Here is a 27,369-nt window from a genome sequence, read left to right as displayed (position 1 = left end):
ATCGATGTATCGGTTGAACAGCCGACGGTGCCGGAACTCGAGGTTGAAGAGGCTCGAGTGTTGTCACGAGAACCGCGTAGAACGGGATGCTGGAACTGCGGGCAACCAGACCACGATTTCCGCAATTGTATGGCCAAGGAGCGAAAGATTTTTTGCTATTGGTGTGGCAGACCCGACACATTTTGTCCAACATGTCCGGATTGCGCGGGAAACGGGCGGAAGGGCGCGATGAAAGCGGGAGAATCGCGCCAGTAGATGAATCTCGCGAAGATGTAGGTTTAGATCTGGTGAAGGGTAATAATTATAAGAATAACGTAGGGAATAAGTTTAATAGCATTCGGCACTTACCTTATGAGAAGCGTATTAGAGCATATCTGGAGGCTCGAAACCGGATATTCGATGAGCGGTTACTAGATGGGATGCGAATGGTGACGCGTAAGATGAAGAAGGCACGGGATAGATTCAAGCGGAGGCGTCAGGTCAAGCGACAAGTAGTCGCAGCGGTTGCTCGAAGCGCTCGGACTGACCCTCGTGTCTTCGCAGAGTTCAAGCTGGAAGGCCGACAGCTACGAGGCTTACTCGACTCCGGTGCGACCGTGAGTCTCTTGGGACGAGGGTGTCGTGAGCTCGCGGAGGAGTTGAATCTGCCGGTGAAGCCATACACGTCGATAGTGCGCACCGCTTCTGGGGAAGATCGCTCAATTATTGGTCGAATGGTGGTTCCTGTAGAGTACAAGGGCGAGATTAAGGAAGTAGTTATGTACTTGTGTCCGTACTTGGAGCAGACAGCTTACCTGGGGATTGATTTTTGGCGGATCTTTCGGATAGCACCAGAAGTGGTGGGGCGCGAGGAGCCAGTCGTGGAAGCAATAGGTGATAGGCAGGGAATAGCCGAGCAAATAGCTCATTATGCAGACGACGATGCGGGGAGGAGCATGCCAGAGGCTTGGGACCTTGACAAAAGTCAGGAAATGGCACTAGAGGAGGTGAAGGCAAAGTTCTTGGCATTTGAGAAGGTCGGACTTGGGAAGACGCACGTGGAGAAGCACAAAATAGAACTGGTGGCGGGAGCTCAGCCTGTTAAGGACCGTCACTATCCACTGTCGCCAGCAATGCAGCAAGTGGTCTGGGATGAGGTCGACAAGATGTTAGCAATCGGTGTCATCGAGGAGAGCAACAGTCCGTGGAGTAACCGTACCACGGTGGTGCGAAGGCCGGATAAGAATCGCTTCTGTCTCGATGCCCGAAAGCTCAACACCTTGACGATCAAGGACGCCTATCCATTGCCTAGCATTGAAGGGATATTGTCGCGAGTGGATCAGACGTACTTCATCTCTAGCGTCGATCTAAAATTTGCCTTCTGGCAGATCGAGCTAGATGAAGAGAGCAAGGCGTGTACGGCGTTTACAGTGCCTGGGCGACCGCTTTACCAGTTCGTCATGATGCCTTTCGGGTTGTGCAATGCGGCACAGCGTCTATGTCGTCTTATGGATAAGGTGATCCCGACCGAGCTACGATCAAACGTGTTCGTGTATCTCGACGACCTTTTGATCATAGCTCCAGACTTTGAGACACATATGGAATATCTCAATCGAGTCGCCGAGTGCCTGAAAGCCGCAAATTTGACAATAGGGTTGAAAAAGTCACAGTTCTGCTTTAAGTCGCTTAAATACCTGGGATTCATCATAGGCGGGGGTACACTACGCACGGATCCAGCTAGGGTAACGGCCATAGAGCAGATTCCAGTGCCGCGATCAGTGCGCGAAGTTCGTGCGTTCCTAGGTACTACTGGGTGGTACAGGCGGTTTATTAGGAACTTCGCTTCCTTAGCAGTACCACTCACGGATGCTCTGAAGTCCAGAAGTGGCCGGAAATTTGTCCTGAGCGAGGAAGCGGTCAAGTCCGTTCAAGAATTGAAGAGAGCTATGACGACGGCTCCGGTTTTAGTGCACGCTGATTTCAAGAAGCGTTTTTATGTCCAGTGTGACGCGTCACATGCCGGTGTGGGTGCCGTTCTCTTCCAGCTAGACGAGTCTGAGCATGAGAGGCCTATCGCGTACTTCTCGGCGAAGCTTAACAAGCATCAGGTTAATTACTCGGTTACCGAGAAAGAGTGCCTTGCTGCGATTTTGGCGATCCAGAAGTTCCGGCCATACATCGAGCTTATGCCATTTACGGTCATCACAGATCACGCCAGTCTGAAGTGGCTGATGTCTCTGAAAGACCTGAGTGGTAGGCTAGGTCGATGGTCGTTGCAGCTTCAGCGCATGGACTTCGAGATCGAGCATCGCAAGGGTGTCGACAACATCGTAGCGGACACGCTCTCGCGAAGCTTTAGTGCTGAGGTCGCAGATTTGGCAGAGCCTGAGTTCGATCCGAGCGAAGCGTTAGGGTTTCAGACAAACGAGTTCGAATCTGAGGAGTATAAAGAATTAGTTCGGGAGGTTCATGAAAACAAGGAATGCTTACCAGATTTAAGAGTAGAAGGAGGTGCAATCTTCAAGCGCGGAGTGTTTAGCAAACTTGAAGAAGAGCTCGATGGAGCGACATGGAAGTTGTGGGTGCCTGCGTCTCTCACTCATGAGTTGATAAGGAGAGCGCACGAAGAGCACACAGCGGCACATGGTGGAGTTGCCAAAACGCTGCATGCGCTACGGAGGCAGTACTTCTGGCCAAAGATGGCAGTCCAAGTGGCTGACTTTGTTCGAAATTGCGCTCTCTGTAAAGAAACAAAAGCAGTAAATTGTAGGATGCAGGTTGGTATAGGAGCAGAAGTCGTCACAGAGAGGCCTTTCCAGAAGCTCTACATCGATTTCTTAGGGAAATATCCGAGATCGAAGCGAGGTCACGCGTGGATCTTTATTGTGGTGGACCATTTCACCAAGTTTTCATTTTTAAAGGCCATGCGCGATGCGACTGCGAGCTGCGTGGTGGAGTTTTTAGTACAGGAGGTGTTCCATAAGTTTGGAGTTCCTGAAGTGATCCATTCGGACAATGGTCGTCAGTTTACTGGCAAAGCCTTCGAGGAGATGATCCAAGCTTATGGAATCAACCACCTGAGAACTGCAGTGTACTCACCACAAAGCAACGCAGCAGAGCGCGTGAACCGATCGGTATTGGCAGCGATTAGGGCGTATCTGGAGTCTGACCATCGGGAGTGGGACATGTACCTTCCCGAGATCGAGGTAGCGTTACGCAATAGTGTCCACTCGGCTACAGGAGTGACACCGTTCTTCGCTTTGTTTGGCCAACATTTGATGTTGAACGGCACACAGTACGCATTGGGACGCAAATTAAAATCACTTTGCGAGCACGAATTTGCGAGGTTAGGCAGAACAGATAGGCAGCAACTCATCCAAGAGAAGATCCAGAAACATCTCCATGCAGCATATGAGCGGAGCAGCCTGCGCTACAATGAGCGTGCACGGAAGTTGCACTTAAGTCCAGGTCAGGAAGTATTCAGACGCAACTTTACGTTGAGCAACTTCAGTAAAGCTTACAACGCTAAATTTGCACGGAAGTTTCTGAAGGCACGTGTGGTGAGGTCCGTTGGCTCGAACATGTATGAGCTGGAGGATGAGCAGGGGCGTTCGGTCGGCGTGTTCCATGCCAAGGATATTCGCCAGTAATGGAAGCATGATAGGCTCTAGTGTTGAGTGGGCGTGGGCCTACGTTGAGCGCGGCAAAAGGTGGGCAACTCTTGGCAGCAGATTCACCGACGCTGCGTTACAAAATTCCAGTCCCATGCATACGAACATTTGCGCCACTATTCTGACGATCCGGGCGGAAATCTTCGTGCCGGTGTTGCATCTGGGCCTGTGCAAATTAACAAATGGCAACAATTTTCTTATCGATATTTCGATATCTCAAATTTGTCCAGCGCGGCCAAGTGTGACCGAACTCTGCGCACGCAACACAGGGCTGTGTTCGTCGGTGAGAGCGTATAAGAGCCACGAATATGCGTGAGCCTTTTGCAGTGCGGGCGAGAGCCAGCTGAGAGACAAGAAGGGAAGGGGAATGATAGGAAATTTGAAGCTTAGCAACAGGCAGTTTTGGCAGGCATCGAGAGTCTGATTGGAAACTCGAGCGTAGACGCATGCGCTGGGAGTTTCGTCGGTTCAAAGATTTTGGCAAAAACGTGTGCGGTGCAGTATATATATATATATGAGTCAATATATATATATGGAAATAGACATCTATATGTATAGAAAAGTGTAGTGGCGGGTAAAAAAATTATATTTATAAAAAAAAACGAAATAAATATAATTAAAAAAATCGTAATAAATATTTAAACACATACGTTCAACAAATAACCCAGTGCAGTGATATGTGCATGTGTTGCACATACATATATATACATATATATACAATATACATAAAGTTCTTACAACAACAACAACACCAACAATAAGCAACAAGTGTTGAATTCTTTTTGTGATCCCCCATACACACATACATTCACATACACCCCCACACCCACAAGTATATAAGTATACATATATATATACATATATTTTTTTTTTGGCAAAAGAAAATTAAACAATTAAACGGCAACAATAATTCAACAACAACAAAAACAATTCAACGGCTAAAACAATATAACGTGCGTCGCGCCAAACAATATTAATACCACAAACAACAGCTGACGGCAGGAGAGTTTTGGAAGCGTGCAGCAGCAAAACAGTGACGTCCCCCCATTCTGGCTGCATTCAGCACAGATTCCGCGGTGAGCTGTATTGTTCATTTCCCCCCCCCTGTCACGGACTGGATTGGCGATTAGAGATTTAATTTGTTATTTATTTTACTTGTTATTTTTTTGTTCATATCTTGTTTTCTTTTTTTGTTAAAGTAAAGTCAGTTATTTATTATTGTTTATTTAATTTATTATTATTTATTCTGTCATTCATGTATTCATAATTTATTCCATTATTTAAAATTTTAAGAGAAATAATTTCATTTATTTAATTCCAAAATTTAATTTGTCCTAATTTATTTATTTTGTTTCTATTGTTTATTTATTTTGATATTTATTTGTTTATTTATTTCCGTTAATTAATTTATTATTTTCGTATTTTTTTTTTTGTTGATCTTTCCTTGTTTTTCTGCCATCCGTCCCTAATTTATTTATTTATTATTTACATATATTCCCTCCAAAACATTATTATTTTTCCACAGGATTCTTAATATTTACCCCCTCAGAGCTCTGTAGGAATATTAGGAGTCCCTGTTTCGTCAAAAAAATTAAATAAAATAAGAGTACAAATTTGAACTAATAATAAAAGTAAAAATAAAAGGGAGAGAAAAATCTACAAGAAAGAAATGCAAAAAAATTAAGTAAAAAACACAGACACTTAGCACGAAAATAAACAAATATTTATTGAATGTAAAATTTATAAATAAAAATCATAATGATAAGCACACTTTTTATAAATAAATGTTAAGAAGTTGAAAAGTTGAAAATATGAGCGCGTAAAAAAACTTATTGAGGGAGGGGGATCGCATCGCCATGGAATAGAGTAGTCGTCGGAGACATTATTGGGTGGCGCAACTACTTTTTAAATTTGAAATGTTGCCGCCACAGGAAGGGCGGGTACGCTGCGGTATAAGACCGAAGCCGCCGATAAGTGTGTCCAATGTTTTGTTTGTGTTTTGATATCGATATGTTGTATCGTGTTTTGTTCGTGTCGTTGAGAGTTTGAAATCGATGATTGTGATTGTGCGCTCGGCGGGCATTGGTTAAGATCCCTACCCTGAGGTGACGAGCTAGCCAGCGTTGCCCCTGGAAAACAAGCCGAGACGTAACAAAAGTTCGTAACGCATAACAACCAAACAGGCGTTTATTAAGTTTGTCAAATATAGTTATTAACATTTAAAACAGCATACGGAGAACTTGTATATTTTGTGAAACTCTCTATTGCAAAGGCTGTTTTCAAAATGGATAACAACGAAGATTTAGAGACATGCGATTTTGCGAATATTTCGGATATTACTCCAGAAGCAGCTCTGGAACCAGAGGAAATGGGAATCCTTCCACCAAATCATCCCCTCTTAAGGAAGTTCCAACAATCATTAAAGGAACATCTATTGCGTACAAAGCATAAGCTAGAAAATGAGATAACGGACATTAAATATCAAGTTAAGGCCAAGGAAGAACGCAGAGAGGAACAGGGATTGGCATTATATGATATGCAAAATAAAATTGGTTACCAAGAGCAACAGATCAAGGAAATATCATCTCAAATTGATGAGCATATTGAAAAGCGTCAAAAGGAAGAAGCCGCTGTGGAAATCATTAAAAAGGAATATGAAGAAAAAATCAAGCTCACAAGAGCACAAAAATCGCTATATAACACCCGAATGATGGAATTAGAAGATCTGCAAAGTCTGGGAAGTAACATACGAAAATGGGCCTACGATGTGGAAGATGAGGTTAAGAATGCAAAGCGTATTGTCAGCAGAGATGCACAATTGCAGAAGCAACTGTCGGAGGAAAAGAGAAAATCTGATATTCTCTTTTATCGTTTGGATATGGAAGTCAAGAAAAAGGAAGCTGAGCTAGAGTCAATTATCGAAGATGAGGCTGCAATAAAAGAGGTGGTAAATGTACTTAATATGAGCATTTCAGATGCAAATACCGACTTGGAAGCACTTCAAAATGAGCACAAGAGATTGGTACAAGCCTGGAGTGAGGTTATCATAGCGATTCAACTCAGAGATAAAATTCTATTTCAAGTTCAAGACAACATTCGGTATGTAAGCAAAGCTAAAAAAATGTTTGCTTAATAAAATTTGCTTAATATCTTATAGAAAGCAAAAGGAGTCTATAAAACTGAATTCCAATGGAATAGAAGCTGTAAAAAAGCAAATTGCACGAGAGATGGAACTAAATAAAAAACTTGAAGCATTCAGACAAAGAATGACTGATGACATGAACACTCTTAGTCGAGACTGTAAGTCATTCCTGGAACATTAAATTATATAGTACTACGCTTATACGTTTAACGATTTCGCGATTAACACTAATTAACACTACTATATTCTCATTTTTAGGTCAACGTGAAGTCGAAACACTTATGGGGCTGCAAACAAAACTCGATGAATTTCCAGAATTCTTATCGCGAACTGAAACTGATTTACAAGAAGCCACGCGTGAAGGAACAAAATTACTTTCAGAAATTCGTCGACTTGACTTTACATTGGATAAGAATCATCAGAAGAAATTTAAAACTGAAGAAGCTATACTAAAGCTTGCTCAAGACCATCTTATTACTGACAAAGCTAGTGCCTATCGCTTAAAATTATTGAATAAAGCACAAGAACAACGCCGAACCGTTGACTTATCTCTATCGAAAGTTCAAAATCAGTTAGCTCTGGCAATGCTTGATGTTGAACAATTGCGAAGCAAACTCTTCAAATCAAGAAGTGAGAATGATAATGTAAAAGAGAGTCTTAACAAAGCGGAAGATAAGTCCAATTCTTATGAAGACGACCTCAGGAAAATGCAAACTAAAATTGAAATCAAAATGAAACGATTTGAAAAGTTAAATAGTCAAATAGAAGAGATCCAAAGTGCATATGGAGAAGATACTGGAAGTCCAACCGAATTAAAGGCAAATTCTCTTTTCTTATAGTTCTTATTTTTTCGTTACTTCAATATTTTGCTTGCATTTTATTTTCAGATTAAACAAATAGAGAAATCTATTCATGTCGGCGAGCATCAAATTAGGGAACATCAACAGTTTTGGATAATGCTTCAGAACCATTATGTCAATTTGACCCATAAAAGAAGTGAGCAGTTACATGAAATTCAGGTGACTCGGAAACGTAAGTAGCTTTTTAAAATCAGAAAGGTTTGAATTAAACGGCATTCAAAATTTTGTTTTTTCTCTTAATATATTTTAGAATTGTCAATCATTAAGCAGAAGTCGCTTAAAGTGGATCAACAGCTAGAGATGTCGGAAAATAAGACAAGGGATCTAAAACTAGATATTCAGAAATACACTTCAAAACTGGAACTTCTCAACGAGAAAATATACAATAAACGGAAGCATCATGATGTAGAAGAAAGTGAATACGAGCACGAACAAGCTGAACTTAGTCAAAAACTCAAGGTTAGTACGCGTATTCCACTTTAAGAACTGTAAACATGGAAAAAATTGAAAATTATACCAAAACCGTTACCATAACTTTCATAACTTTGTCAAAGCTGGACTGATTTTTCAAATGTCATTTTGTTCTTGGTTTGGCCTTTTTATTCAATCTACTTTTCAATTAATTAATTTTCGAAAAAAAAAATTCTTCTTGATTTTAAATCTCAAGTTTCAACTTCTAATCAACTTCTTTTGTTTTAATAAGTACAAACAACTCTTTAAACTTGATTCTGAGACTTTTTATTTTTTTGCAGAAAATCATTTTTGCCAAGTTGGACAAAAATGTTGACTTTTAAAAGTGCTAGGTCAAAAGTTTACCAAATTTCATTTTGATCATGGTTTTTCCTTTTAATTCATTCCAAATTCAAATTTGTGCAATGGGCTTATGGTTGTATTTTTCGAAAATATTAAATTTGAAGCTTCAAATTTAACTTTTTTTTTAATAAAATTCTTATTTTATAGGATACCGAAATCAGCACATTAAAGTTGGAAAAAGACATTAATGATTTGCAAAATGAAATAGAATTAAACAAGGATTTGGTTCTTGACAACCACAGAGAAGCTTTGTCCTGGGAAACAAAACACAAACTGATCGAGGAAACAATTGATTGGACTAAAACCGAGAAATCATTAAATGGAGAAATTGGTGCAATGAAAATAGAAATTCATAGAATGAATATTCGTTTCAGTCAATTGAAGCGTGCACAGGAGAAATTAGTTCAAGACTTGGAACATTGTGTAATGCATCGCGAACAAATCTTTGTAAATGCAACAGTCAAAGAACATATTGATGCAAAGAAAAAAAAATTTAAGAACCCATCACAGGCCCTGGTTAAACTCGAAGAACTACGTAATAAAACAAAGGTCATTCAAAATGAGATAGTATTTCTATCCGAAAAGCGTTCAGTTGATTCTGTCAGCAATATAGAGCGTATGATGTACCTGCTTCGAAAGATTCAAAATGATCTTACGGAAGTTACAAACAAAGATGCCAGCATCCAAGCTCAAATTGAGGATGGTATTCTATCGAAACATGCAAATCTAGAACAAATCATTCGCAAACAAAATCGCGCAAAGGCATTCCGTAAACTAAGCAGCTCAAAGGGACAACAGAAAATTGTGAGACCAGAAAACGTCATTCAACAACAGTTTGATAGCCAAATTGAAATGAACGACACTCTGATGGAAATTATTCAGACTTTAGCAAACGATTATCCCGAAAAGAAATCATTCTTCACGAAAATTGTTCACTTTTTAAAAGAGTAAATTCTAAAAATTAATAAATATGTCATTCTTGAAATCTTGTTACTCATACTTTATTTTAAATTGAAATATTTACCACATTCATTTTTAAATGGTTTTCATGTACTTTTCAAAGATTAATTCTGATTGACTAAAATATTTCCCGTCACACAGAATGTTGAACTACGTGGTTTATAAGAGATTTACATAGATTTTGTAGTTTTCATAAATTATTACATTTTTAATGATCCAAGATTTTCAACATAGTTTAAGGATTTATTAACAACGCGAAGATAAAAAAAAATTTTACTTATGTTCAAAGAGCATTTTAATTAAGATATAGTATTTAAAATACATATACCTACAGACATACATGGAATGTAATTGGCATTTATGCTAGCATTGCATTTATTCTCCTAAATTGAAAGTACACATACATGACGTCTGGATACTGAGATATCCTTGCAGAGTTAACGAATTAATTTATGAAACGTGCAACTTCATCAATTGTACGCATAGATATACACACAAACATTTAATAATAATCAGAGGAACGATTCGATTATGGATGAAATTTGGTACATATACTTATTTTTTGTTGCATATATCAGATATATCTTTAGCTATATCTAACTACCATTTGATTATTAGATCAGTAAAAACATGAATAGCAACAAGAAATTTATTAAAAACCAGCCAATATATATTGCAAAGATGCCATCGAAACGATTTACAAGTATATAATAATTTCTTTCTTGTTTAAATATATATTAGATGAGCAAGAGATATTCTTCTGTTATAAAAAGTGATTAGGAAAAATTGCAATACATAGACATTTTAATGTAGGTTTGAGTTCTGTAAAACATTCTGGATTATTAATACATCAATGCGTTAGCGTGTAATTTCAAAATCTCTATAGATAATTCATTCGGATTACGTTTCTACTATTTGAAATCGACAAAATACGAGAGTTAAACGTTTTGATTTTCTTTGTTTTTAAGTACAGAACAAATAAACACACAAATATTTAAATTGATTAAACTATTCGATATTCTTAATGTTACATTATGACAATCATAATCAACTGAGAGGTAATAATATTAAATTCATACATATATGCACGTATATTAAGTGCTCTTACTTAACATATATGTATAATTATATAATACGCCAAACAGCAGACACCAGACAAACATTTGTTTGGTACAGACTATTTGTTAACTTACATTTACGATGTAAATTTGTATACTGTTGAACATATAAATGACAGTTTTTATACATTAGTAAATAAAAATGTTAATGTTTATGTTAATTGGATATTGAAAAACTTATTAACGTGTAGGTAAAACATATTTTCTTATTTTAAGAGCAGAGATATCGTAAATGCATTAGGGACATGCCGTTTGGCATGAATACACATATATATTATATATAAGTTAACATGAATATGAAAATTAGTAGGATTTTCCGTCAACTGATATATTCGTTAGTATATCAATTATTATGTTATGATTAATTAAAGTTAAAATATAACACCGAAAAAGCTATTAAATGTAGAAGCTTTTTAATTCTGAATAATTAATCAAAAAATAAACACAAAAAATTTCAAAATAAAACAAATATGTTTAAAATGTAAGTATTTTTATTTTTGTAATTATTTTTAAAGCGCCTGTTCTGGTTGTCGTTCTTTAAATTTCAACGTTTCTTCAAAAATTAATGACTTCAAAGCATCTCGAGATATATCATCATTTTCCATGTTGATGCGAAATGGTACTTCAGCAACGGGCTATAAAACAAAATTAAATCAAGTATAGCAATTAAGTTATAAATATAATTTGATTATTTAACTAAACGGATATTGATATTACCTCATCACCAGGATCATAATACTGCTCCAAGTATGGATGTGCAAGAGCTTCCTCTACTGGAATTCGTTTGTGCGGGTTAAACGTCAACATTTTTCCAAGTAAATCCAATGCCAGAGCGTCTGCATTGGGAAATAACCTTGACCATGGCACATTTGGCTTAAAAGGCAAGGATTCTAAATAATTTCTTGCCTGTAAATCGGAAGCAATCAACACCTTTAACAATACTCTAATTTGTTTTACACATTCTTGCCTTTTCATTAATAATACACTCCAAGTCCTCCTGTGATGGTGATCCTAACACACCAAGAATGTGGTTAAGCTGATCCAAGTAATGTTTGCCGGGAAATATGGGTCGATTGCTCAACATTTCAGCCAAAATGCATCCTACCGACCAGATATCAATCGATTTAGTATACCCCTTTGAATTCAGCATAATTTCTGGTGCCCTATACCATCGAGTAGCTACGTATTCGGTAAGAAAGCCAGTGTGATCGTGCTCAGGATCGGCAATTCGTGCCAAGCCAAAGTCACAAATCTATAAGTATATACATATTTTCCATTAATATATTTCACTCTCATGAATTTTAAGGAAAATTGACTAAAGTAAAATGATATTTACTTTTAAATCGCACGTCTTATTGAGTAAAAGATTGCTCGGTTTAAGGTCTCGATGTAAAACATTTGCCGAATGGATGTACTTTAGACCACGCAATATCTGATACAAAAAGTAACAGATATGATCATTACTCAGCCTCTGTAAATAAAACGATTACAAATAATTAATTGCATATAAGTATAAATTCTAATCTCTATTGTTTGTTCAACAGATTTGATTAAATTCACCATCAAAAATGTTTTATTTGCTAAAAAAAAAATATACCAATTTGAATTCTACGTACCTGCGTTTTCAGTAATTTATACAGATCAGTCTCCATTAAGCATTGTACAATATATACATCCCTCATTTGTTCTATGCTATCTACTCGCAAAATGTCTCGAATATCAATAATCTATGAAATAAACATGCCTTAATAACGTTGTTTCAATATTTAAATATAGAATATCAATTACATTTTCATGCTTAAATCTTGTGAGAATGGTTATTTCCCGCAAAGTTCGTTGGCAATAAGTTTGGTGCTCAAACGGCGATATCTTTTTAATAGCAACTCTTTGGTTCGTCAACGTATCATCGGCAGATCTGCAAATAAAAGATTATAATAAACGATTGTTTATATTGATGGTCAATTTACATACGTTCAGTGATTAAAACATGGAAAAACAAATTTATTTCTTAAGGCACATACGAGACTGGTATCTTATCTTGTTGATTCATTTTCTTGCTTACTTTTTCTAATAAAAAATTAATGGTACCAAATGAAGATAAAATACCGAAATAGGTTGGTTTTTCTTTAGTTTTGTGTTTTTTTTTTTTTTTCATTCATATTCAACATTAGCATTTTAATATTAAACGGGAACTTAAAGTTACAAAAAAATAAAAGGTAAAATATTTAAATGAGTCATCCTCTGTATGATTTTGAATTTTTTGCAATAAATAATCAGAAATAATAGACACTAAATATAAAATTTAAGAAGCTTTTAAAGATGGTTTATCTATTTACTTTTGTATATGTATGAGTGTTTTCTAAATTGATTTTTATAATAATTAATAATTATTTCCGTTTTAATCTAGGAGTATAACAAAATAACATTCTTTGTTTTGTTAAACGCACAATATTATACAGAATTATATGAATAATTCTTATAGTCCTTGGCAGTTGATGGCTAAAATAATTTGGGAGCCACTGTGTGTATATGCCCAACATGTACATGCATATGTACATACAAATGAATGCAATATATTGTATGTTTTACATACATACATACTACATAAAAAATATTCAAGAAAATGTCCTTTTAGACACCGTAACTAAATCAAATACTTTTATATATTCAAGCATGTGTATATATATAGATACATATAGATATTAACATACATACATATGCAAGGTGAATAGTTGATAATTTCTGCATAGTTTTCTGTAAATTAATATTAAGAAGTATATATTTACTTACACCACCATGCCATATGCGCCTTCACCAATATATGTTAATTTCCTATACCGTGGACCGACTTCAAATATTTGTCCCCTTATAACTTCGGCGTTGGGATTTGGGGCAGCCAAAGCGACAGCACCCTCAGCACTAACTCCAGCATTTCCCTCCGCCATTTTATGTACAGAAATTGTTAATCTGCAAATTAGTAAAAATATTTGTTTTATAAAAACTGATGCACATGTGTTGAATTTTCATAAAATTATCATATTTGTATGAGAGTAACTTGAATTTACATCAACTTATAATAATGGAAAATGTATATACATACTACTTAGGGACAACACCCGTGATCTTTAATTCAGTTTGTCTACTGTGACGAACACCAGTTGCGATTTCCAAGAGGGAGTAAAATTAACACAATATTACACATGTATTGACACTAGACGCTATTAGTGTAAAAAGTTCAATAATAGTCGCGAATATTCGTATTTTAATTCATCTACACAGAGCGATTCATTTATATGTACATATGTATTAGAGATGCACAGTAAATCGATTACTACAGCATAGTGTAGTCTGCTATCGGCATTTGTTGCATTTTGATTATTTCGCAGGGTCGCAAATGACGATCGATGTTTTGCCGACTTCGCATGAAATCCTCCTTTTAATCGGTTAAAAATCCTGTCGAGTCCAAAGGCTCCTTTCTCAAAGCTTGCAATTTAAATTAAATAAAAAAGCAATTAAAGTAATTAAGACTAAACAGAGTTTTCCAAAAAAAACTGAAAAAAGTAATATTCAAATTCGAATTGACTGAACTATATGAACTACAATGAGGGTTTTAGTTCGTTCGTTCACATAAGTAATAAGTTCAATTGAACTTAATCCGATCGATTTCATACAACTCTGCGCATCATTATAAAAAAAAAAGCTGAGTGGGAGTGTGTTTTTTTCCTCGAAGAAATCCAAACGCATAATAAAACTGATTTATATATTATATATTCACTATTGAGAATCATAAAGGAAAGCAAATTCTGTGCATATCTATAGGCGTTAATAATCGCGATCTACAAACATACATAAGTGCAAATTGCAATTGTTAAAAAAAGAGCAAATTATCTAATATATAAATATGTCTCGCTCAATGGATTCTGAACATTTATTCGATTACTAAGTGTTGATTGTTGATATTTCCGGATACAACGATTTAAAGTTTAGTGGAGTAAAGAAAAAATAACAAACAGACGCCTAGGCAGAATATTTGACGCCATTTTATTTCTGCGTATTCCTTTGTACGAAGGTCATTACACACATACAGCTGTGTTCATGTATACACACACACAATTATAATACGGACGCATCACGACATATGTGCTTATGTATGAATAAAAATAAACATATAAAACAACTACATACACAACCTATGTATGTGTATAAATAATCCAGAAACAAAGTTATACAACAAAATATTTTGATATAAACAAAGAATACGAAATCTGGCTGCAGTGTTTTTGCAGTTCACAAGAAGCAAATCAATTTTAAATTGAGCAACACACATTTGTTGAAAGTGTAATGTTAATGAGGCAGTGTAGACACCAGCAAATATACAACAACAGCAACATCATCGAGAAAAGAGTCGCAGTTAAGAAAAGAATCGCAGTTCATCCGAGTACCATGTTTAGAAATTTCAAAGTCGTTTACACTATTCCTTTCTGGGCTATACATGGAGCTAGAGCCATTCAAACGAGAAACATTAAGACGCCGCAGATATTGATAAGTAGTTGCTGTGCTTAAGGTGCTTGTGTTTTTAGTTTTGTTGTTATTGTAAACCAAAATCAATTTGTCGTCAAATTTGATTTATTTGGAATAATAAACTTATCATCGTTCTCAACGCTCACCAATTGATTGTCCTGCAATTTGAATTTTCGCAATATCTACGTATTGCCCAATTGAGAATATTATTGGTAAGACAATCCCGAGAAACGAGAACCAGTGGAAATTACAATGAAGTTGCTCGAAAGCTCTCGCTTCGAGGCCATTAACAATGCGATTTCCACTCAGGCCGGTGGAGTCACAATCTTTGGACGCATCGAAAGCTATTCATGGTAAGAGTGTGAATTTAAATATCATTATAATTATATAATTGATGTTTCCGTTTGTAGCAAAATGGTAGCTGCCGAAAAGGTGCTGTACAAACGTTTTACGGCCGAGACACATGGCCATGATCTGCAGGCCTTGTCGCCTCCACAAACGCTGTCGGACATTTCGCCCAACTTTCATCGCAATAACAGTCAGTCCGGCGATGAGGGTGTCATTTTGTGCGACACAATCTCGCGCAAAACTCTCTTTTACTTAATTGCAACCTTGAATGCTTCATTTGAACCTGATTATGATTTTTCAGATGCAAAGGTACGCGACAATCAATTGTTTTTTGCATTTGTGATACAACATATAGCTAATTTATTTTGCAGTCGCATGAGTTCAGCAAGGAGCCTTCCTTGCCGTGGGTTATGAATTCTGTTCATTCGAACTTATCCGCTTTGGCTGGCGATCAATACCAGGCATTGCGCCAACCACTATGGTCTGCCGTCGACGACGAAGTCAACTTGTCAGAGTGCGACATATACAGCTATAATCCGGACTTGAGTTCCGATCCTTTCGGGGAACCTGGTTGCTTATGGTCTTTCAACTATTTCTTCTACAACAAGAAGCTCAAGCGCATCGTTTTCTTCACCAGCAGAGCCGTAAAGTATGATCCTAATTATACTTTCTTTATACATTTCTTATAATAACAACTTTCTTTTTTTTTATTTGCAGCTCGCTTTATGCTGGGGAAACATCAGACTTTTCAATGGAAGAAGACTTGTACTAAATATTATCATAATTTCTATATGCTCTAAATTTTGTACTTTAACTATTAGTGCGGGCATCAAAGGTAGACTTGATTAACCGTGTGTGAATCTGTGCTTTTTAGTACACACATTTTTCTATGAATTCAGAACAAAATATGTTGTAGAACTATTCTTCAATCGCATCACTAGCACGTTTCTGATTTAGCAAAGCAAACATGCAGATCAATATGTAACATTTAATCAAGTACTTTATTCAAAACAATATTAATGCAAAAATTCGTTAAAGGAAAATAAAAAAATAAGTTTGTATGGAAATAATGTTGTCATTTACTTTGTTTATTACGGGTTGTGACCGACATTGGGTGAGGATAGTCTGACCCTGACATAATGTATATAAATATTTATGTTTGGGTATGTAATCTTGATTTGTCCAGACGGCTTCTTGGCTATGAAAACTGTTGAGAGGCATTCTCGGACTGCGTACCATAAAATGGATAACAGAAGCGAAAATGCAGAAGAACTGATCTGGGAGAAATCAATTTGAAAAATATGTTAACTGGGAATGATTATTATTGATTATACAAATGATAAAATTTGAAGTTGCCCACGGAACTGTCAGATTAATGTCACTGATCAAATGTATATAATAGAATAAAATTCAGGTTAACAATTAAGATAAAATTTAGTTTAACATCGGTGAAATTGTTCATGTCAATATGTTTATGTAGTATTTTCTTATAATATAATTGTTCTAAAATGGCTTATTTTTAAAGAAAACTAAAAAACGGCTGCCTGCTTACATGTATCTAAACAGTGCATAATGCTGTTTTTCCTTCAGAAGTGGTAATTTAAGATACTCAAAATCTATTCTATAAGTTATATTCTTATTTTTAAACATTCTTTGGGGGATTGGGTTCCGTTCTTATACTTTTGTTGCCATTATTATTACTATGTGCAGCAGATGGTGCCATTGTCGCTTGTAGTTTCTGTAAAAGTTCGGGATCCTTCAATGTTAAAAGAATGGAAGCGTACTGCAAATAAATAAAAACTTAAATAATCAGTATTATATTAAACATATGTAATTAGTAAAGGCTGTGATAAAGATGGGAAGTATAAGCCCGACTTTGATCATTTTCAGTTTAAATCTACTAAAACTACTTACTTCCGAAAATACTGGATATGCAGCTTTCTGAAGAAGTGTGTCGCCCACCAAATTTGATGTTAACAACTTGGCCAAGTTTTCCCAGTCTCGTGTCAACAAACATTTTCGGGCCAAGTCCAATTTTTTGTAGGTATCCGAATGCTTCACGCCGCTTTTAAATATTTCTGTAATTGGTGGCGCACATGATGCGTTTTTGTTTAACCAAAACTCATCATTTGGATCATTAACAATTTCAAGAGTTCGGGCTAAAACCTGTTTAGGAATTCGCCGTGGTCGAAATTTCGAAAGGTCGAATTTTCGTTCAATTTTACTATCAAAGTTTTGTTTTTTACTACGCGTTTTCATATTTATTTGACAATAAAAAATTAGTTCATACTTTTGTCTTTTTAAGAAGAGTTGTATCAAATCGTTCGGATTAAGTTCAATTGAACTAGTCACTAAAGTGACTGAACGAACTAAATCCACTCGTTCATTTTGGAGTCGTGAGCTAAATTAGTCATTTAGTTGAATTACTCAGTTGGTTGTTTTTTGATAGTGACAAAGTAATTCAATCCCATCGTGGAACTGCATTATTCTACTTGCGTTTGCTAAAAATTTTAAAATCAAATGAAGAAAATTCAGTTTTAACTGACCAACTGCAAAGTGACCGATGTAGTTCATGAGTGACTAAAAAAATTCACTCGTTCATTTCAATGACCCGTTCATTTGAACTTTTTCAGAACCAGACAGCACAACTCTACAATTCAATACAACTCTATTTTTGTTGTTCCCGAATTTTAATGCTACCCCCAAGACAAAAACAAGTAAGTAAATTATAAATGGTATCATCTGAACATCTGCAATCACATGTTAATTTTGTGATAATGAAATGATTAACCTATCTACAGGATTAAAAATGGATGAAGATGAATTGCACAGTTTGTCATTAGACGATATGTCGGATAGCAAGTGTTTATCTGAGATCCCGCAGAAGACCTTGATATACACAGCGGACAATATTAAAAGTGAAATAACATTTGAGGATGAGCAGATTACAGAGACAACATTCCTGGAACTGCCTACAGAACAGGTATGTCAAGTTGAGATTGAAACAAGTCTGGATTACGCCGAGGAGAATACCAACAATACGATTGGTGAAATGTGTGAACTCCAGGATGAGGATGAGCACATCGAGCTTAATGATTCACAACTATCAGATGCATTGAATGATCACAACTACACATCACAGGAGATTGTGTCAAGTCCGCCGCGATTGGACAGTGTTAAGGATCTACTCTTGAGTCAAATTGTTTCGAACAGATCACATTCCGAAACAGTTCCAACGAACGTCACAAACTTTGTGGACAACACCATAATTAAAATGAAAATTCTGCGCATGGAGAATGTGGAAAAAAAACCAGATGAATGTGCTTCACAAACCAATAACATAAATCTTCCCTCAAATTGTTCAGAACCTCTGGAAGTTGAGGCTAATGATGAATATTTTGAAAGTCTTTATAAGAACTTGAACGAAAACGATATAGTATTAAATAGCCTGCTTACGGATACTATGAATTGTGCTAAAGAAATCTTCAATGAGTGTAATGTATCAACGTTGAAGACCGAAGAAGAGTTTCGAGCTTTTATTACAGAAAAAGTAAAGAAACTTACGAAAATTGCGAATATTACAGGTTCGATGAGAGATCAATCTGTGCAAACGTTTTCTAAAGGATTTCTAAGAAAAAGACACCGCATGAATCATAATGCAAAGAGGGATCTATTAGATTCTTCGGATTCTTCAAATATCGATAGTGATAATACAGACAGTGAGAACGAAAATAAATGTATTTTAATCGAACCTTCACCAAAAGTGGATCGACTTCGAGTCGTAGATAATGACACTGAACCAAGTCGGCGAGTCGAATACGACGATGGCATAGACCTTTCTAAGTATATTAAGATAGATATTACTAATAGAAAGCTCCGTCAAATGTCCTGTGACATCAAGAGTGAAGAGGATAATTCATGCACATCAGCTGATGATACGGATAAGGAAATAGAGAGGTTGGTACAATGAAAGAGAACCAAAAAATTATTTACTTTGTTTTTTTTACAAAATTATATTTATTATGTAGGCTCACCAATTTAAATGGTTTGAAAAAGCGTAATTTACAGAGCAGACACGGTAAACCTAAGGATAAAAATAAGCCAAAGCCATTAAGTGTGAAAAATACAAATAATCTTGAAGAAGATGATGATGATATGGAAGTATATGACACTGAAAATAGTTTCAAAGAAGTGAGTATGTATGTAGAGTTTAAATTGAAATCAAACCGATCGGATTATAATCCTCAAGGTGTTAGGTATATTTACTTGTATAAAAACTAATACATTTATATTTTTAGAGCGACGACGAGATCATTACGGAAAATCAGTATCTGTCGCGATTCAATGAGCAAATTAAAATGCAATTATTAAATGATTCTAACAGTGATTCAGGACTCTCGGATCAAAGTGATTACAATATGTCCAAAGAATGTTCTTCGACCGAAAATGAAACTAAAACAGATGTGGTGGATAAGTTTTTACAAGTATTTAAATGCGAGTCTGATGAGGTGCTAAAGGATTATAGCAATAATGAAACCAAAGATAAGTCAGAGATAGAAATCATATCAAAGGAATCGGATAGCTTGGATGTTAGTGATGAAATATGGAATGATAGTTTTATACAACAAAAGAGATCCAAAAAATCATTAGAAAAACTTCTTGCCGAAGCGGAGAAACGTAATCAAAATGAAGAAATTGTGCTCAGCTCTGAAAGTGATTATTCTGATGCTGAACCGGAACCCGTTGAGGAGAAAACGAGAATTATTAAGCCAATGCTGCGCATGGACCAGCTGGCAAATGAAACTCGAGCTGCTCAAAAGTCCGAAACGGAGCGAATACGTAGACTGGATAAGAAACATACGATACTTGCCAAGGCAGTTAAGAATGCTGGGCAATCAAATAAAAGCAGTTTAATTCTCGACTATTTGGAAAAAACTAAAACATTTGTCAAAGTCGATGATGAAATTGTCAACAAGTTGAAGCCCCATCAAGTTGATGGTGTCAAGTTTATGTATGATTCATGTTATGGCGGAATTGATCATACCAAGAAAAATACAGGATCAGGTTGTATTTTAGCCCATTGTATGGGACTGGGCAAAACCTTGCAGGTAATATTTTCATATTATCAACCAAAATTATTCATCTCTATATTCGTCTTTCGTATATTTTCTTTTTAGTTAATTGCTCTGCTGCACACGGTAATTTCTTACAAGGAACTTAATACAACGAAAGTGCTGGTACTTTGTCCAAAGAGTACGGTCATGAATTGGGCTGATGAATTGCAACGCTGGCTGGGTCCACTCAAGAGTAAAACCAACATTAAGGTCTTCGTTTTCCCAGATTCATCGTAAGCTAAAGATATATAACATGGTCTTATTAATTACTTAATTGATTTGTATACTTTAGCGATATTTCAGATAAATTGCGCGTGTTGGAAGAATGGTCTCTATCATCAACTAACAGAGCAGGTTGCCTATTAGTGGGATACGAGGCTTTCCGTACTTTAGTATTTTATCACTCTTATAAAAACCGTGGAAACTTAAGTTCATCCAAATTGGAGAATATTCGGGATTCAGTTAACAAATATCTACTTGAACCAGGTAAATCACATTTTGAATAGAACGAAAGAATATCCTATAACTAATTATTTCAGGTGCGGATCTGGTTGTATGCGATGAAGGACATATCATTAAAAATAGCAAGTCGGCTATAAGTCTCGCTGTTGCCAAAATTATAACGCCAAAGCGCATCATTTTAACCGGAACTCCCATTCAAAATAATTTAAAAGAATGTAGGTAAAATCTAAAAGTATGTTTTGTATTGTCTCAAATGCTTTTCCTATTTATTTGATTGCAGATTATAGCATGGTAAACTTTATAAAGCCTTTGTATCTGGGCACGGAAAAAGAATTCGCAAATTTATATGCTAATCCAATCAAGAATGGCCAACATAAGGATTCTGGCAAAAAGGATATTACGGTTATGAAGCAACGATCTTATGTGTTACACAAAAAGCTGTCCAAGTTTGTGCAGGTACATGGTGTAAAAGCTAAAAGCTTCATTTATTTTATTAAAATTCTTTTATTTTTTTAATATTAAAATATTTATTAAAATTACAGAGAAAAGAAGCAGAGTTACTGAAGACATTTTTGCCACAAAAGTTTGAGTATGTTCTATTTATTCCGATGACTGCGGTTCAGGTATGTAAAGGAGCCTTAGGAAATATGACTATAATAATTGCATTAATTGTTTTTTCCTTCATAGAACACACTTTATGAATATATTCTAGAAGCAATTGCAAGCCGTGGTGATAGTCGAGGCAAAAGTCTTATAACAGATTATACTGTGTTGCGGAAGGTAAAAATGCCGATGATTAGTGTTTATCACAAATGTAAATGTTCTCATACTTAACAGATTTGGACACATCCCAAAGTTTTGGAGGATGCTTGGAAAAATGCAAATGTAAGTAAAATTGCAAGACTAAGCAGTAAAATTAATATTGTTTTTATTCACAGCAGAAAAACAAAAAAGACTCGAAGAAATCTGGTCTTCAGCATTCCGATGATGATCAGCCCGATGATATTTATGATAGCCAAACAGGTCTTATTTCTGTGACCAACGATTGGTGGCGCAAATATCTTACGAAAAAAGATCTGGAGACAATTATGCCCAGCAACAAACTTCGCACAATGTTTTCTATACTACGAATGTGTGAAGAGAAGGGAGAGAAATGGTATGACATTAATTACATTTGAATAAATATTTAACTTAATTTAAAAACTAACTGATTTTTTACTTGCAGTTTGATCTTCTCTGCTTTTGTTGCCGTACTTAATGTGGTTGAATACTTTTTTAAAAAAATAACAGAGTCCGATCCAGAAATATTACAACACACACGTAAGTTTAGCAAACTATTGTAAATATTATATTAAATATTATAAAATATCATAAAAAATATATTTAACTAGTTATTTTATTTTCACATATTAGATATACACACAAATTTTAAGGCTTCGAATACTTGGATAAATGGACAGGATTATTATCGACTAGATGGCAAGACGCCCAAAAATATCAGACATGAGATGATTAAAAGATTTAACAGTGAGGCTAATAGACGTGCACGAGTTTTTTTGATATCTGCCAAAGCTGGAGGTCAAGGTATCAATTTAATTGGTGCAAATAGAGTTATAATTTTGGATACCTCATGGAATCCCTCGAACGATCAACAAAACATCTTCCGTATCTTTCGGCTGGGACAAAAAAAGAACTGTTATATATATCGCTTAATAGCAATGGTATGCATTAACAGTTTATCTAATAATTTATGTTTTTTAAGTATAATTAATTAATATATTTTAGGGAACCATGGAGGAAAAAGTTTACTCTCGGTCCGTAACAAAACAAGCAATGAGTTTTCGCGTTGTAGATGAGCAGCAAATTGATAGGCATTATAATATGGCAGAGTTAGCTGAACTTTATACGTAAGAATTTGATAAACATAACTGTAAATTATAAGAATCAGTTAACAATCGCTTGTATTCAGCTTAACTAAACCAGTGCAAAGCGAAAGAACAATGCCTGTGCTACCCAAGGATACGATATTAGCTCATCTTTTACGTCAATCAGAGCTGGTTTATAAGTACCATGAGCACGACAGTCTATTGGAAAACAAAGTAGAACAAGAGTTGAGTGAGCAGGAAAAAGCGGATGCATGGGACACGTATGAGCGGGAATTACAAATGAATTTGGGTAAATTAATCAAGTATTTTTGTGACCAATTTAAAATTTATATAATTTTCCATTAATTAGCACAACAAGAAGGATTAACTGCCGATAAGTAAGTTTATAGCAAAAGTAATAAGTATAATTTAAAAATTATATGTACCTTTTACCTTAGAAATCCAAACTCTATGCCAGCTTCAAAACTTAATCCATATCTGGGTGCTGTTCCGGGTCTCGATGTAAGTTTTTGATTTAATAAATGTTATAAATCTTATAGGGAATCTTTTCAACTTGACTCTAATTTTTGTTTGTATCATTTTCAGATGCAAACTCTTTTAAACTACAGCCTGCAATCTGCATCGCTAATTCCACAGTATGGTTATGGATTGAATCAAAGTTACTTGGATACCTTAAATATGTATCAAAAGTTTTCATCTTTACGTTATCCTGATATGAATGCAGAAATTAACAACTTTACGGCATCTCCCTTTGGCGTCATGAATTCTACAAATGCCAATCGCATACAATCGAATGCATCTCTTATGTCCAACATGCAGAGTCTGGCGAATGCGAAACAACATTCAAGGGAGTTCGGTTTATTTGATGCCCAAAAATCACGCACAGGTCAATCTTTGGCTCATCCACCTTTGCATCATGGTCTTGCCTCGGAATCTCCGACACTTGCCAGTTTATCGGCAAACGCAAATGTAAATAATGTACTCTCGGGTCTTGGGCAATACAAACAGATGATGGATAATCCGCTGTCAAACCTATTGAATTATTCAGCCCAAGGTTATTCCTCGCTCGGCCAAGGCGGCGGTATACTTCCAAATCTAAACGTACCCAATGAAATTTATACGGATAAGGTTCTCGAAGCCGTGGAAAACTTGAACAAAAAGGATAAAGCAGGGAAATCAAGATCGTCTATTGATCAAAATATTGTTCAGAAAGCAATGAATCCGCAGGAAATAAGATCAGCGAATGTCCCAGTTGTGAGCTCTGTTGATCTCACTTCATCGACTCCACTTAATGTACCTGTTGCTGCCAGCACATTTGCAAAGAACGCCACGTCTGTGATGAAACATCCAGGGCAACCCACAACTTCGGTTGATCTCACAACAACAACGACTCCGTTGTCCTCAAAGAAAGCTCTTACGTTGCCCAACATTCTACGACAGACGAGTATGACGAATCTACAAAATGATGACGACAAAAGTGTGAAAACCGCAAATTCAGGAAATGCTAGCTTTTCTTTGGGATACTCTCGTGATGGAGCACCCACGTTATCAAAGGATTTCCTAAAAAATAATGCTGCTATGCAAATTATTCCAACAACCAGTCCACCGGGTACAAGCAGCATAACAAAACAACTGAATGAAATGTCTCCAAGTATTTCTCTAACTGCTGTCAATCCACCCACAGAAAACTCCAAAGCCCGCACACAAGATTTACAGAAAAGCACGAATTCTCCCACAACTTTTAACAAATCAAAGAAATCCGTAAATTCCAATATATTTTCACTGTCGAAATCGTCTTCAAGTTCTTTGCCTAATTTGCCGACGTCAAAAACTATCTCTGTTAGAGAAAAAGCAATGCCCGTAATTTTCCCCTTAGCAAAGAAAACGCCAGCAGAAATATCATCTATTATCGGCAGTGAAATAGGAAAAGTTTCAGTAACCCCAGTTAAGGCAGTCAATTCCAGTAAATCAACAAATTCTAGTTCATCAATAAGTGTTAAGCCTTTATCAGGGACTCAGTTGGTGACTAAGCTTAACCCAAATGTTTCAAAACTGTCTCAACAATTTCGCCCAACGATAAATACTCAAATATCTAATGATACAGGTGCTTCTAATTCATCAAAGGACATAAGCTTTCAAGGGTGAGAAGGTTTTAAATTTAATAATATAATATTTTTATTAATTAGTGTCTCAATTTATATTTAAATTTCAGTGAAAACCGAAAGAGATCAGCTGAAAGTCCCAAGGCCAATTTAAAGCGATCTAAATTAGCAAACGACAGCATTCAATTCAACTAGTTTTTGGAAGACAAGTACGTGCATCAAATATTCTTCTAAAAATTATAATTAACTAATCTTTTTTACAGAGTTTTCCCAACAACTATACATCTGATCTAAGCTGAAACTGAGCTGCAGCAACTGAGTTCGGAATATGAAGTATCTGTTAACCATATTAGATCTATTTATGAATGTTATGATTTTTGTAAAATTAATTATGTATTTATTTGCTCTAATTATAATTAAAATAAACTTTTATAAATATATAATCAGACTTGGATATCTGTTTAAAAAATGTTTCTCACATACTCATGGGTAACATAATTTTAAGAATCTGGGAAATTAGTCAAATTAGCTGACATACTTATCGACGGTCAGTGTCAGCAATTTTGTTTTTGTGCTGACTGTCAGATTTTCCTGCTGCTTCTCAGTCAGTAATTTCGTAGGTATATATTATGTGTGGTTTGTTTACACAATTATTATGAGATGCGTTAATGTATAAGTATGTGTGCTGGTTGTGTGCTTTCATACATAACATCATAATTATATGCTGTTCAAACAGATGATTTCTTATCAGAGACAACTTTTTTAGTTACGCGTGCTTTGGTATAAAAGCTTTCGATACGATATTGTTATACTAAAGTGCGGGAGATTACAGCATCTGCGCAAAGGATACGCGCACACAATGTACCAAACAAATACATACATATATGTACACACAAATACATCCGCTCCGGGATTGCGCTGTCAAAAGCTTCTTGTGAATGTGACAGTCATCGTAAACTAGTCCGAGGATTCAGTCGTTCATCGAATCGTTGCGCGAGTGGACAAACAAAATGAATTCAATACAAATTTTATGTTTATAGATGGAAGAGTCTTAAATACATACATACCTACACATGTATATGTGCATTGCATTTTTGTGCTTCGTTTTCTGTGCAAAAAAAAAACGTTTTGGTTGTGAACATTCATATTGTGAATCTTGAAATGAAATTTCTGTTCCCATAGCGAAATCAATGAGAAAAGTAAAAAAACACCGGCAGCTTAACCGCTTAATATTTAAATTCATTTAACGACTATCTCATCACAACGGAAATTAATATTAAATTAATCTAGGTAAATATTATTTTAAGGTCAACGTGTCATGCGATGCTTCAATTCACATAGACATAAATTATTATTATGATAAGAATTATGATAACAGCAATATGATTATTGTCACATGCGATGCATAACTAATTATTATAACGGTTTTATGCTCACGCTCTCTCTCTCTCTCTTAATGTAGTTCTCTTTGTAAAGAGCGGAATTGAAGGTTTCAACTCTGCATTTACGAGTGCTTATTATTATTATTATTCGAGCATAAATATAATCACAATGAGGCTTGACAAGCTAGCTTTTAAATCGAGCACTAAATAAGAATACTTAAATGTCGAGTGGTTTAATTTCTTGAGATTGAAAAGCAAAAAAATGCCCACAGTTAGTCAGGCAATTGTTTTGACAAAATAAAAATTCTCATATTTTATTTTGCATTAAATTACCATTTCTTGATTTTATTGTTGTCTTAAATTTATTTTTTTTACACTGGGCATAAGAATTTTAAGAATAAACCCCTTTTTTTTCTATATTTGACAGTACAATTACTTAACGTACTGTACATAAGTCTGTATGTACATACATCTCAACACCTGATTTTTTACATTTTTGTAACTGACATTGATTGCCAAGCAACGCACACTGCAGACCGTAAAAGCTAGGAAGCTGCATTGTTGTTAAAATATTTGATTACTCAGGAAATATTTCGAATTCCAATTAAAAAATATGTAAACAATTGCTAGGCCATTTGTATATTCGTCTAATTTAAATATAAAATAACTCTAAAATGGTTTGCAAAACGAATTAATTTTCGAACTATATTCAAGGTAGCGAGCAAACGATAATGGGACAGAAACGAACAAATCCAAATGGGAAAAAAACGAAACACGATACAGCACTCACACAGTGCTCGAATGGGTCGAAAATTAACAAATAAACAAAATAAACGATGTTCAGGGACTTATTTAATTTAGAGAATCTTCCAATCAAATTTATTCGTAAATATTCCTAATTATTTGTAATAGGTCATGGTACATAGAAACACGGCTGCCAACTGTTTAATATTTGTCGTACCACATTTTCTAAAAATTTACCATTTCCCCTAGAAGTGTACCAACGCTGGC

The 27,369-nt window shown here is 35.6% G+C and overlaps 5 protein-coding genes across 7 annotated transcripts; 3 read left to right on the top strand and 2 right to left on the bottom strand.

Moving 5' to 3' along the window:
* The first annotated feature begins 5,934 nt into the window (after positions 1-5,934).
* On the top strand, positions 5,935-9,458 carry LOC117780424 (coiled-coil domain-containing protein 40). Its single transcript, XM_034616947.1, has 6 exons — positions 5,935-6,749; positions 6,808-6,950; positions 7,051-7,610; positions 7,680-7,824; positions 7,903-8,111; positions 8,613-9,458. Exons 1-6 carry the CDS (start codon positions 5,935-5,937, stop codon positions 9,414-9,416), a joined length of 2,676 nt encoding a protein of 891 aa, XP_034472838.1. The 3' UTR covers positions 9,417-9,458.
* Positions 9,459-11,016: 1,558 nt separating this feature from the next.
* On the bottom strand, positions 11,017-13,852 carry LOC117780425 (mitogen-activated protein kinase ERK-A). Of its 3 annotated transcripts, none has more exons than XM_034616948.1 (8): positions 13,609-13,852; positions 13,334-13,510; positions 12,332-12,458; positions 12,160-12,270; positions 11,880-12,014; positions 11,511-11,795; positions 11,261-11,449; positions 11,017-11,178 (listed from the first exon to the last, which is right to left on the bottom strand). In XM_034616948.1, the coding sequence occupies exons 2-8, from the start codon at positions 13,486-13,488 to the stop codon at positions 11,053-11,055; spliced, it is 1,128 nt and encodes a 375-aa protein (XP_034472839.1). In that variant the 5' UTR covers positions 13,489-13,510; positions 13,609-13,852; the 3' UTR covers positions 11,017-11,052. The 3 variants fall into 3 exon arrangements, with proteins under 3 accessions (XP_034472839.1, XP_034472840.1, XP_034472841.1); XM_034616949.1 differs by having other exon boundaries at positions 13,644-13,852; XM_034616950.1 differs by having other exon boundaries at positions 13,647-13,852.
* A 373-nt stretch (positions 13,853-14,225) lies between these two features.
* On the top strand, positions 14,226-16,450 carry LOC117780519 (repressor of RNA polymerase III transcription MAF1 homolog). The gene is made up of 4 exons (XM_034617076.1): positions 14,226-15,417; positions 15,475-15,721; positions 15,784-16,061; positions 16,130-16,450. Exons 1-4 carry the CDS (start codon positions 15,317-15,319, stop codon positions 16,182-16,184), a joined length of 681 nt encoding a protein of 226 aa, XP_034472967.1. The 5' UTR covers positions 14,226-15,316; the 3' UTR covers positions 16,185-16,450.
* A 29-nt stretch (positions 16,451-16,479) lies between these two features.
* LOC117780520 lies at positions 16,480-17,724 on the bottom strand. The gene is made up of 2 exons (XM_034617077.1): positions 17,327-17,724; positions 16,480-17,195 (listed from the first exon to the last, which is right to left on the bottom strand). Exons 1-2 carry the CDS (start codon positions 17,669-17,671, stop codon positions 17,055-17,057), a joined length of 486 nt encoding a protein of 161 aa, XP_034472968.1. The 5' UTR covers positions 17,672-17,724; the 3' UTR covers positions 16,480-17,054.
* A 312-nt stretch (positions 17,725-18,036) lies between these two features.
* On the top strand, positions 18,037-25,377 carry LOC117781347 (transcriptional regulator ATRX homolog). Its single transcript, XM_034618091.1, has 21 exons — positions 18,037-18,138; positions 18,214-19,369; positions 19,441-19,603; positions 19,711-20,520; positions 20,590-20,759; positions 20,819-21,012; positions 21,066-21,203; positions 21,269-21,444; positions 21,531-21,611; positions 21,676-21,768; positions 21,826-21,873; positions 21,927-22,144; positions 22,214-22,308; positions 22,402-22,709; positions 22,774-22,895; positions 22,958-23,163; positions 23,224-23,251; positions 23,312-23,375; positions 23,460-25,015; positions 25,087-25,185; positions 25,240-25,377. The coding sequence occupies exons 2-20, from the start codon at positions 18,222-18,224 to the stop codon at positions 25,169-25,171; spliced, it is 5,703 nt and encodes a 1,900-aa protein (XP_034473982.1). The 5' UTR covers positions 18,037-18,138; positions 18,214-18,221; the 3' UTR covers positions 25,172-25,185; positions 25,240-25,377.
* Positions 25,378-27,369: the final 1,992 nt, after the last annotated feature.

Source organism: Drosophila innubila, assembly GCF_004354385.1.
Source record: "Drosophila innubila isolate TH190305 chromosome 2L unlocalized genomic scaffold, UK_Dinn_1.0 4_B_2L, whole genome shotgun sequence".
NCBI classification, from domain to species: domain Eukaryota; kingdom Metazoa; phylum Arthropoda; class Insecta; order Diptera; family Drosophilidae; genus Drosophila; species Drosophila innubila.
This window is presented reverse-complemented; position numbering and strand designations above follow the sequence as displayed.